This window comes from Ostrinia nubilalis, chromosome 2 (assembly GCF_963855985.1).
Source record: "Ostrinia nubilalis chromosome 2, ilOstNubi1.1, whole genome shotgun sequence".
Classification (NCBI taxonomy): domain Eukaryota; kingdom Metazoa; phylum Arthropoda; class Insecta; order Lepidoptera; family Crambidae; genus Ostrinia; species Ostrinia nubilalis.
Window position 1 is genome coordinate 6,912,230 of NC_087089.1, and position 12,626 is coordinate 6,924,855.

At 34.3% G+C, this 12,626-nt stretch overlaps 2 protein-coding genes across 2 annotated transcripts; both read right to left on the minus strand.

Moving 5' to 3' along the window:
• Positions 1-356: 356 nt before the first annotated feature.
• Positions 357-3,104, minus strand: LOC135086383 (1-acyl-sn-glycerol-3-phosphate acyltransferase beta-like). Its single transcript, XM_063981123.1, has 5 exons — positions 2,861-3,104; positions 1,830-1,963; positions 1,209-1,390; positions 678-843; positions 357-575 (listed from the first exon to the last, which is right to left on the minus strand). Exons 1-5 carry the CDS (start codon positions 3,046-3,048, stop codon positions 376-378), a joined length of 870 nt encoding a protein of 289 aa, XP_063837193.1. The 5' UTR covers positions 3,049-3,104; the 3' UTR covers positions 357-375.
• Positions 3,105-5,307: 2,203 nt separating this feature from the next.
• Positions 5,308-12,233, minus strand: LOC135081271 (1-acyl-sn-glycerol-3-phosphate acyltransferase beta-like). Its single transcript, XM_063976014.1, has 5 exons — positions 11,976-12,233; positions 8,319-8,452; positions 7,327-7,508; positions 6,414-6,582; positions 5,308-6,036 (listed from the first exon to the last, which is right to left on the minus strand). The coding sequence occupies exons 1-5, from the start codon at positions 12,161-12,163 to the stop codon at positions 5,864-5,866; spliced, it is 846 nt and encodes a 281-aa protein (XP_063832084.1). The 5' UTR covers positions 12,164-12,233; the 3' UTR covers positions 5,308-5,863.
• Between the last annotated feature and the right edge of the window lie 393 nt (positions 12,234-12,626).

A 12,626-nucleotide genomic window follows, 5' to 3' on the forward strand; every position in this document is an offset into this window, starting at 1 on the left:
TAGTATTGTAGTAGAAAATGATGAATGAATGAAGTAGCTATGCTACTTCACATAATTTTAATTAGTAGTTGGTGTGTAAGAAGTCAAAAACAAGTTAACATGACCAAATCACTGCTGCGCTTACATTGCAAATAGGAAATAAATTATTTAATGCTCATCACTCACGAAAACTGCAGCAAATAACTTGAATGATTTGTCTCCTTATAAATAAAAAATGTTGATTTAAAGACTCGGTTGTGACTACTTAGGTACTCACGATGTAAGAAAAGGACAATTTTATTAATTAGCTACTTATTTATTATATTTTAAATTATATTCAAGTTAGTACTTAAGTAGTGCACTTTACTAGTAGACAAGGATAAAATTATGAATATTTCAGTCTTTTAGGGTACGAGCCTTAGTAGAGCAGTTTTTCAGTAAGTTGAATTTGGTAGGCGGATCGTTCATAACTTCCTTCGCAAGCTGTTTATAGACGATGCTCATTTGATTTCGTACATTTTCTATGAGGGCTGGTACGTCTTCCTGAGTTAATCCTTTCGTGGATACTTCTTCTAAGCACTGAATTATTACGTGACCTGAAAAAGGTTTAAAAATTGGATTTTCATCTAAACTGCCGTGAAAAGATTCAAAATAAATTCTTAGGCAGAAAGTTACTTTAATCACTTTTACGCTTTTACCTTCTTTAAATGTCTTTTTTTCAATATCAAGAAAATGGTATGGAGAGAAAACTACAGGAATAACCGGCACTTGTGACGCAACAGCCAAGTTAAATGCACCTTTCTTGAACGGCAAAAACTCCGGGTTATTGTTTCGAGTGCCTTCAGGGAATATCCATATTTTGGTCTAGAAACATGAAGAAAAATAAGCATTTTAAAAAACTATATTTTTGTAACTCTGGATATGTTAATTTTTTTTTAAATGAATATTATAATATAAGCTAATGGAAACTACGAGGCAAATGGAATGGACCGATGCAAATGCGCCCTCGATCTTATACAACGTGAATGCGTCGTAAAACATTGCAGCTTGATATAGAATTTAAATAGTGTGTTTGGAGGAAAGTAATACAATAATCACCTATATCTAACCAAATATAGTAATAAAAAAAATACCACACAAAACATCGACTTGTAAATTTGGAGACTCTCCGGCGGAGAGCCGTCTCTCCTATCTCATATTTTAGATTTCATTAAACATTCTGTTATTACCTCGTCCTTCGTCATAACTTCAGAAGCTGCGAACATTGTCTTGTAGGCTTCCTTTGTTTTCCGTCTATCTATGAACACAATCCCAGTGAGGTAAGCGCTCAATCCAAAAGGCCATAAGTAAAACAGTTCCTTTTTTGCGATGCAAGTCATTTTACCAGCCAAGTCCCAGATGTTGAGTTGTTCTGCAAAATTTCACTTATATGAAGATTTGCAAAAAGATCTTAATCAAAACCTAAGATAGATGTGTCTGCATAAAGACGCTCTAACTGCGAAAATTTTACTTGGAACATAGTAAGGCTGAGTTGCACCACCTAACTTTATCGGTACGCACAATGACCGGTGTATTTTATGCTGTTTGACAAATTTTAGACGTTTGTTAAAGTTAAAGTAAGATAACTTTTTTGAATGGGGCTCGGTATTCCTTTCTTATTCCAATTTTCCCTATAAACTTCTGTCACAATATAAACCAATAAAAAACACAAGCATCATGATTTTTGTACGAGTGGAAAGAAACGTTGCGTGTTGGTTAGTGCAGCAGAACACTATTTTAAACTGTTGTAAACACTTGGAGTGATCAAACATTTTACGAGATAGGGATTCTAAAATCATCCTTGCACATACCCAATATGTCTAGAGAAGACTGGTGGTTGCTGACCACGACTGCCCCGCGGTCCTCCGACAAAACCCCTCCTCCCCGAACTATCCAGCGTAGGTTAATAGCCCTTGAAACAAATTTTGCGATCGGAACAGTTATCCTGAAACGTGTAAGTAATGTAATGCGTTTATTTTTGGATTACTTAAGTAAGTTCAAACATTAATAAGTATTACTAGTTTTTTATTGACCTACTAGCTTTTGCCCGCGGCTTTACCCGCGTGAAATTTAGTTTGTCACAGATCGTCATAAATTATAGCCTATAATATGTTATTCTAGGTTATAAACAATAATACTGTAAAGTTTCATCAAAATCCGTTCAGTAGTTCTTACGTGAAAGAGTATCAAGCATCCAGATTATTAGTAGGATATAAGGATATTAGTAACAATTCATAAATATTTACAAAATATTTGATTGATTCGGATAACAGTAGGTACTATAACTTAAAAATATTTAACTTAATAACTGTGAGTTATCAAAAATTACGGAAATTTTAATTGATAAAACTAATATTACTAATTAGATAAATATATTACTAATTAATCTGCTCTAACGCATTGGGGAAACCTGTAATGTTAGAGGTATGAACACCTATGGCTGAACATTGTATGCTACGACAAAATGCTACGAGAGTTTAGTAGCATTTGAATGAAAATTGCCCGAAAATATATTTAAACGTTTGTTTAGATTAATAATTTGATAGTTAAATCATACCACCATGGCACTAATCATTAAAAAATATAATGCACAATGGTTTCCATGCTTCTCTTATTGTTCCCACGTTACGTTTTATTGTTTTTCGAATCAGTTGCCTTACTAATTGATTTAAAAGTAACTGGAAAAATTACTTCATTGCTGAAACTGAGGGCTTTCAGTGTTAGGAGGTAGGTACTTAATATTATTCTGTGGTGTTACTAAGAAGTTGGTTGTGCCTTAAATTGGTGATGTTACTATCCAATTCGCTCTAACTAGTTCATCCAGTATGGAAGGGTTACTCACATCACATTCTGAACATTTCTGGGCTTCAGCAGGAACAGTGGCCAGCATAATGCGGTGACAATAAACGTAGCAAAATAGTATAAGAAAAACTTGTAATAGAAAAGTATCGACGTTCCTTCACCCCGGGCAGATCGTTTGTAGAAGTAAATTAGCACGCACGCCAAAAATATTACGGCCTTGTTCCACATATTGTACTACCCGTAGTACGATACTAGGTCTCCAAATAAAACTACCGCACTCTCCATTACCTCGGCAAGGACTGATTTGGCCGTCAACAAAGCTTATAACTTTTAAGCACTTTATTAGAAGCTATTAATGCAAATCTGGCACGAATGCTATTTTGACCTTGGCTGCTTAATTGTTTTATATTGCAGGTAAGTAAATAATGATGATAATTTTGAGGCATACACTGTGATTAATTGTTTATTTTAATGATTCAACTTACTTATTATTTTAGTTCTGTTGTTGTTGTTTAATGTGCTTTGCCAATAAAGTGTTTTCTATTCTGTTCTATTCTATTCTGATGATTGATTCTACGATACCTATAATAATTTTGGTTGCATGCACTTGTGCCATATTAGCTGTCTGTAGCAATAAATCATTTATTATGTTGTTGAGAGCATTTCTATTATTTTAAGCCGCCGAGTGCATTTACACGAAAACATACAAGTGCAAGATAGACTCGCACATGAAGGTTTCCGTACCAAAAACTATACTTATTTGGTAGATAATTATTGCACATTGGATGAACTCTTAAATTCTCAATGTCCAATATCAATCAGTATCGTTCGGTGAGTGCCCTACATCATGTGGTCACGTTCTCTCTATAATAATTCGCTAACCCCGTACTATAGATAGCGATACGTCTTAAGCAAAAATTCAAGATCTTCTATAATTTCCTGAACTGTTTGTGTCTAGAAAAGGCTTATTTAAAAACAAACCACAAGGCTACTGCGACACAGGCATCTCTTAATGCAGAAGTTACCAGATGTACCAGGTAGAGTCGTTACGTTACCCTTTTTAAAAACAGGATTGTGATACTAATTTTTATTTAGATAAACTGTATTCTGTACCAATAAGGTCATTTGTCTGATTAGCCTATGATTTGACTCTCGTCCATTAGCAGATGCGGCCTCTACCACTGCTATAAGCCTCACCTTTAAAAAAGCCTGTTAATATTCTAATATTATGTAACTAATATAATAATTCTATTTACGGCTCGTGCGACCTCGGCCTTTTGCGATATGCACAGATTGTAAATAAATAAACATGCTTAGCGTAACTTAACAGTGATTTATAAATAAGATATTTATACCCGGATGGCAGTTTAAGTTATTTTGGACCATTAGTTAATTTATCTGACTTTTTTAGCTAGGAGTAAGTAGTAGTGGTAGTAGTAGTAGCACTAATACTTAGGTTGTTGTAATATCTTACTATACTTTTCATCATAATATTAACCAGTTTACTCAAACGCTTGGTAGGTACGAGTAAATATCAAAAACTGTTGGGTAGGACACCAATATCTTCTTTGTTATCTATACTTATAATAAATCTGTAGAGAGGTCAATTCTGTCCTACATGAAATATATTTTCAAAATAACTACCAGAGGGTGATTAGTGATCGATACTGATGCCAAAAATGCAATCAGTAAAATGTTTGTCTGTCTGTCTGTCTGTCTGTCCGCCTGTATGTTCCTTATAGAAACAAAAACTACTCGACGGATTTTAACGAAACTTGGTACAATTATACTTCATACTCCTGGGCAGGTTATAGTATACTTAGAAATTCCCACGGGATCGGGAATTAGCGGGAAAATCCTTTTGTATGAAAAATCTGAACCGCTTAAGGTAGACGCTTGAAATTTGGCATGCAGGTACCTTAGTAAACTTAAAGCTTAGTTACAACAGGATATTGCAAAATTCTCACGGGAACGGGAGTTAGCGCGAAAAAAACATTTGTATGAAAAAATTTAAACCGCGTGAGATAGATGAAGGGGGTAAAACGGGATCCACGCGTACGAAGTCGCGGGCGGCCGCTAGTGAAGAAATAAAAACAACAATTTTGTTTTAATTACTTTAGTAATAAAAAACTTATTATAATTTACTTATATTTATTTTATATGTACCTACCTACAATACCTACCTATTTACGGTTTTCGGCATGATAGTGCATGCCCGTCACTAAAATAAGGTAATATCAACAACATGTTAACTTGCTTCTATCAATTATTTGAATATTTTGAAATAAGTACCTATTAAAAACTAACAATTAATGACAAATAATATCCAACGGCGTTGTGTGTTCAAGGCTAAATACCCATATGAGTAAATACCTACTTAGTTACCTACCAGTTATTTACAAAATAGTGTTTAGGATTTTGTCCACATTAATTGGCATTCCAAAAATAACAGTTTACATAAAACAGTTAACTTGCCTGAATATAATGTCAGTCACAGTACTACAATTTCAAGGTAACGATAAGATAGAAGATAGAGTTATAGATAAAAGTTTTTCAAGCCTCTACTAACATTATCTTTGGTGTTTGTATTTTTGTCCTCTTTTCAAAACATGCGATTTCGCATTATTTTCGCTGATTTGAACCACATTGAACACGGGAAGTTCCTGGATGCGGGCGGCGCAGGACCGGCCGTTGTGGAAATCCATGGGGGGCCTTTGTCCAGCTGTGGACGTCATTCGGCTGAAACGAATGAACCTCATTGAAAGGGTTAAATTAAATCAATATAATAAAAATAAAATAGAGAATCATCTGTCTTCACAGACGGAATTATCACCATAACGAATAGTTATTCAACTTGATCCAAAGTTAGCATATTTAATCATGATTGCATTACCTACAGTGTGGTTTAATAATTTGTGATCAATTAGATATAAAAAGATCTACTTTTGAATAATCTACGTCCATTAGATTTTTTTGTATGAGATCAAAAATCTAACCAATAATACTAAAATTAATCTAGAATTAAAATTAACATAATTTTTAGTTATCCTTTTAAAGTGAAAGGGTATTTGGCTGGCAATTTGTCTATCACTTCTTTGGCGATTTCCCTGTAAGCAGCTGACATCTTTTCATGGACTCGGTTGATGAGATCTGGCACATCTTCGCTGGTCAAACCCTCGGTGCTTATTGGATCCAGGCACTGGACTACCACTTGACCTGGAATGTAAAAAATGGATTGGTGAAGCTATTGCAGCCTTGGGGTTCAGTCAGCTAGAGATGATGCTTACACGAAAAATATATTTCGCGATACTTTTTACAAGTTTCTTTGTCAATATCAAGTCTTTTTCACGTCGTATACTTACGCCTGTATTCACAAACATTACTATGAGGTCTCACAGTACGCGTGGATGCACAGGGTCACACACGAACCAATCACAGAGCTTTATATAACGCTGTGCGTTCGATTTGCTGCTTCACATAAGCAAGCATCGTTTGTGAATATGGGCGTTAGTTAACATTCGTTTCTAGACTGTTAGCAGATTTTACATAGAGTGCAAAGAATGTGTCGATAAATCAATGTATGTAGAGCTTACCTTTATCGAAGATGTACTTGTTTTTATTGATGAAGTAGTATGGGGAGAAGACCACGGGAATGATGGGCACTTGCGCCGCCACGGCCATGGAAAACGCGCCCCTCTTGAAAGGCAGCAGCTTGGTGTAGTCCTTGTTTCTGGTGCCTTCAGGGAACACCCAGATCTTCGTCTACAAATAAAATGCCAATGTATATTAATAATGTTCAACAAGCATTAGTCATTCTTCAGTACAGTATATATGTGTTGAGTTTTGTATGTGTGTTTGTAGTGTTGTAAATGCTTTTAAATAAACATAAATAAGTACGAGTATTGAGTAATAAGAAGTTTTACTGATAACATTCTCACGTTAAATTTTATCAAAAATCGATAATCGGGTTATAATATTATCAGGTTATTATTACTTTATTCAATGATTTGAGAGATAAAGTTATAATTATAAACCCAAAACTAGATATGAAGTACTCTCAAAACATAGACCTATTTATTTTTTGTTGTAACTACCATCTATATCGAAACTCTCAAGTTAAATAGTGACTATGGGTTAGGTTTAAACCTTCATGTTTCATGATTCTCGCACCTACATGAAATTGCTCACCAGTTTCACAGATGGCGTTATTAAGGATGTTTGGGAAAGGTTGGTATACAAAGCCTTGATTACAATGGAGCGAGATGTTATTAGAACACGGCACATAATAATAATACAAGGAAATTAAGTGATGACAAATATGATAAAAGATGTTGACGTGCTCTCTGAGCAAAGGTCATGACGCACTCGTATTATTTTTAGGTTGATACTATTTTAGTCCATTCAAATTATTTAACACTTCATGTGCTCCATATGGAAATCGAACCCAGAGATCTCTTTTTTCTTTTTTTTTGTTAAATTTTCAATAATAGGGTAGATTTTGTTTACCTTTTCATTCACCATCACTTTCGACGTGATCTCCAACTTCTTGTAGGCGTTTTTGGCGTCGGACCTGTTAATGAACACAACCCCAGCAAGGTACGCCGACAACCCGAAGGGCCACACGTAGAAAACCTCGCTTTTGGCTATCGCTGTCATTTTGTACGCCACGTGCCAAATGTTGAACATTCCTGAAAGAAAATGCATTTTCAGTGAAAGTTCATTTACAGTCATACTTTTTTGGTGTATGTCACGACGACAGTATAATGTTAAATAACTTGGTATTTTAAGTGGTTGTTAAAATGCGAGTTTGTTATTAAATTGTCTGATGCCGCTGACTCTACCTTCATAATGCTATAGCCAAATATTTCAATTTTCAGGCCCAACTTTGTAATGAGTAGGCACTTTACACGAAAAATACGTTTTACAATCATATTAATTGTTACAGATAATGACACGATGATTACTATTATCTTTATAAGTAAGTCGATTATTTTACGAGTATTTCTCTTTTATCGATATCATTAATCTGTGACCGCATAGGCAGTCGAATGTATCAGAATTTTTTGACGTAAGTACCTATATGTATGACGTCCTTTGTTTTGCAACTTGATTTAATTAATTAATTGTCATGATTATGTTATAAAAGGAAGCAAGTTTAGTGTCGAAATTGGAGTTAATTATTTGTTTGACTGAATTAACGTTTTAGATACAGCTGAACTAATTCAGCTCAAGCAAAAGAACTGATTTAACTGGTATAGATAAATGATTGGTTTTGAACCATAAGTTATAATTTAAATAAACTATTTTTTTTAAAAGATTATTAGCAATTTGTATTGCACAAATTACTAATAGTCCCGTTAGCCCCTCATGTTTAGCTAAAATAAGCTTGTGTTACGTACGAGTGGGCTCACCACAATAGTCGACCGGCGCGCGGTGGGATTCGAACCCACGTTCGTCGGATCTCGATTCTCATTCACTCGAGGCTCATTTGATCTTACCTAAAATGTCTAAACTAGACTGGTGGTTGGCGACTATGACGGCGCCCCTGTCTTCGGCCAAGACCTTGCCATTGCGCAGATCCCATTCTATCTCGTAGAACCTTGTGATGGGCTTGATTAACCAAGCACCGAACCTGAAATTTTTTTTGGGAGAGATTTACGTAATTATCTCATTTTTATTAGGATTAAAATAACAAAATAATGACATTATAAAATTATAATATCATCCACATTAATGATGACTTTCAAACTTATTCTTGGATTTTAATTTACGTGTCCTCGTGGTTTACTACGGCGTCGTAATAAAAATGCCTTTTTTATATCCAACTTGTTTACTACAAGTATAGGTTGATGGCAATATATCACTAAGGACTGACCACTGTATGGCTGTATTGTATTGTCATAATGAAACTGCAGTATGCCCTGTTAGTGGGTATGGCAATACGAAAACAGACCGCAGCGAGTACGCAAATACGAAATCACATCAATGCGAATGTGGCAACACTGCAGTATACCCAAATGTATGTAAATCACTTCTCTGTGTTGGTTTGTTCGGCTCAATCAACATGTATTTAGATAAAAACATGTTCTATACAACGTATAATTTAAATCTGAGATTTCCTACTGAAGGGCGGACTTGTTACTATGCCTACTGAATAATAACTTGAACAATTATGACTCAATTTACTGTTAGTAATAATTTTATTCTTATTAAATAATGCGCACAACTGTGTTTAACATAGCAATTTACGTCATACAAACAAATAAATCTATAATTTATCTATTATAGGTCACTAGGTTGGCAACTCTATGGTGATAAATAAAAATATGATATAAGTTAATAAATAAATAACAGAAGTACTACCGAAGTACTTATAAGGCTGGGTTGCACCATCTTACTTTAACTTTGACAAACGTCAAAAATCTGTTAAACTCCATACAAAAGACACCGGTTATCGTCATAGTTACGGTCACAGTTAGGTGGTGCAACTCAGCCTTATTATTCTGTGGTACTACGCCCTTTTTCAGCAAAAACAAACGAACATATTTTAGCGAAAGATTTACAAATTCAAATTACCTACTTATTTTCAAAAACCAAGCTCTTTTTTATTGTTTCTTTAATTTTATTAATTGATTACTCAATCAATTGAATTTAAAGCCCAATTTATACATATTGTTGAGTAAAGAATAGGTCAATGTGTTGATATGCTAATGTCTTCCTCATAGAATTCGTTGAATACTTTTTCAGTAAATAAAAATACGAGTACATACATTACTGAAATGTAGATTTTGGGTGAAATCAATGTTACAAATTGTATGTTCAATTTATATCACATACCTAATGGTAGTTGGACATAGAGCAAGAGAAAGAGTAGTGTGAATTTTAAAATGTATTAAGTGTGAAAATAATTAAGTACAAATCGATTTAAATAGTAATTTCAGCCTCAACTAGGTACTTCTACTACAGAGAGCTTCCTTTCGGCTCTTGACAGCTGTCAAGTTTTTTATGGCTGCTCCATGAGCCACCAATAACATCACGATATTATGGAAGATGAGCAGCTCATCTTGGCCGCAGGAAAATAGAGTTTAAATAATCGTCAGCTAATCATATTTTGTTACAAAATAGCATCAAAGTATTACAGCTACTAATGATGCCATAGTGCAATTTTGATGAGCTGTCGTCTGCGCTATGACTGATAAACATAATTAAATAGATGCTAATGAATGTAAACATCCCACCGCCTCTGGTAAATTAGAGAGGTCGTCGCTTTGCAATGGAGACTCCATTGATGAAACTGTAAACGCCCATGACAGGATATAAATAAATGCTCGTGTTCATCCCACTAAGGTCATGAGGCACACTTATCAACCAAGAAAGGGATCAACACCGTTTATTAATTTACGTTACGGTGCGGATAAGTGTGCGTTGCAGTACGGAGTTTCATACAAAGAATATTGACCGCCTCGAGTTGATACGGTTACGATCCGTTTCCGGGTTGATAAGTGTGCTTCGTCCTTAACACTTGCTTCCTGCGAGATTCGAATCATCAACTGCGCTGGCATTATTGTTCAATACGTGAATTATTACTACTTTGGTTCACTATGTATTCACTAAATTGCTAATGATGCGATGCAGTGATGTGTAGTGCATTTACGTAGTCGGTGACACTCAGTGACGTTTATAATAAAAACAGGATCCACCTACCCGAGGGTTATTATTATGACCCGTCTGATACTCATGTTAATTAACTTCTACTGTTATTAGTTCACATGATATGCTCATATCCGTGAGTTGCTTATTAACTTCGTCTAATCCAGGCAAGAAACAAATTAATGTATGTTTAATTAAAATATAAATAACAAGTCAATATCAACGACCTACATGATAACAAACTTGAGATATGAATTTCAGGATCAAGCAATGTTTTTTATTATTTTTTTGATTCATGATTTACTTAGGTATTGAAAATATTATTTACTGACTTCAGTCAGAAAAGAAAAGAAAGATGGAAAAGAGAACAAGAAATATCTGTGTTTGATCTTTTGGAATGACGACGGTGATCATCGGGAAATCGGGAAATTAATACATGGCAATGCAATTTTATTCAAAACATGCTGACAAAGTATTGTATAGAGCTAAATGGTTATAATAATATGATGGCTGGATATTTCCCCTTGCAATTGCAATTATAAACTAGGAAAAACCATGATGTGACCATTATGTGAATGTAATAGTTGTTATTTGAGATAATATCTTTAAAGTTAATATAGGGCTCTCAGTATAAAATTACATCTTTTCATCCAATTGTGGCTGGGGTACCGCAGGGATTAGTTCTGGATCCAGCCCTCTATAAATATTTAAATGTGATTTACTAAGGCTGAGTTGCACCATCTTTCTTTAACTTTGACAAAAGTCAAATCTGTCAAACTCCATACAAACCGGTTAATGTTATTGTTACGGTTAAAATAAGGTGGTGCAACTCAGCCTAAGTCCTGGCCTAAAGAACTAATTGTCACAACAGACATGGTAGATAATTTTGTGTGTCGTTAGGGGATTTTTTAACATTGTTTTATAATGATTAAAATGTTTGACTAGTTAGAAGCAAGGCAAATAAATGATAAATAAATTGACCAATCTGCAGTTATTCTATTACTGATAGTATTGTATAATAAAGTGACACAAAGAAAACGATAACGTTTTAATATCGCTGAGGAAATGATCGACCAGTGAATAAAATAAATACCTAAAAATTATTTACTTAGTAATTATTGTAACCGTTTCTACGGGATGAAAACCAAAAATGGTATAATAAGAGGTTGGTATAATGTGAGATTTTTGATTTAAAACAACAGAGAACTCGTATTACGCATGGAAGATAGATAATACTTATACGAGTAATCTATTATTTGCCTACCTAGATAAAAAATTGTGTAAGATTGTATACCTACCATGTGAATTCGGGGGGTCTGGCAACATGTCAAATTACCTGTAATTTCACCAGTTTCCCACGAGTGTGTTGCTTTTGTTATTTTATAATTTAACATTGTGGCTAAATATCATTGATACGAAAACTTATTTTTAAATAATATTAAATTAAGACATTTTTATTATTTCTTAGGAACCAATTAGCATTAGAATGTTCGTCTGTTACTTACCTCGCATTATGTACACTCTTCGGATTGAAAAGAAAGAATGGCCAAACGAAGAAAGCGCACGCGGACGAATAAATGTAAAATAGTAAAAATTTTATATGAAACTTTTGTTTGCTGTGCTCCTTTTGTGTTACTTTCCAAAAAAGGTAAAACAAACCCATCAGAAATAACATGAACATTTTGTCCCACATGCTTATCACTAACTATTTATAAGGAACACAATCGATCCGCTAAATGTTTGCGTACACACTGAGTTAATCGTGCCGAGCCCCTGCTTATCAGATTAGGATTCTGTGAGACTGATGTTTAAACTGAACAAAATTCTTTGATGTTAATACGTAAATCATACAGGGTGTGAAGGTGCTGGAAAATTGTTATAGGGGTAGGTTTTTGTTTGAAAAATTATTTCACTCGTACATGATTATGTGTATCATCATAATATTCATGATATAATCTTTAAAACAGTAAAAAATAGTTACATGACTTTTTGCCTATTTTACAATCCTAGAGCTCTTTATGAACCCTTGTATCCTTGGATACTTAGAAGCGTGAAAATAAAAAATTATTACTTTTTTTATGCAGGACAAGGCAGGTATTTGACCGGAATCGCACCTGATGTTGCATTCCAGATGCAGTCAAGGATGGTACTTAAGT

What these genes read in the sequence shown, in the direction of transcription:
- LOC135086383 (XM_063981123.1), bottom strand. Translation starts at nt 3,048, where the DNA reads ATGTGGAACAAGGCCGTAATATTTTTGGCGTGCGTGCTAATTTACTTC. An exon ending in AGAAATGTTCAGAATGTGAT is followed by an intron (nt 1,964 to 2,860) that starts GTGAGTAACCCT and finishes TACACGTTTCAG; the next exon opens with GATAACTGTTCCGATCGCAA. An exon ending in AAGTTATGACGAAGGACGAG is followed by an intron (nt 844 to 1,208) that starts GTAATAACAGAA and finishes TCATGTTTCTAG; the next exon opens with ACCAAAATATGGATATTCCC.
- LOC135081271 (XM_063976014.1), bottom strand. Translation starts at nt 12,163, where the DNA reads ATGTGGGACAAAATGTTCATGTTATTTCTGATGGGTTTGTTTTACCTT. An exon ending in AAGTGATGGTGAATGAAAAG is followed by an intron (nt 6,583 to 7,326) that starts GTAAACAAAATC and finishes TTTTATTTGTAG; the next exon opens with ACGAAGATCTGGGTGTTCCC. An exon ending in CAAGTACATCTTCGATAAAG is followed by an intron (nt 6,037 to 6,413) that starts GTAAGCTCTACA and finishes TTTACATTCCAG; the next exon opens with GTCAAGTGGTAGTCCAGTGC.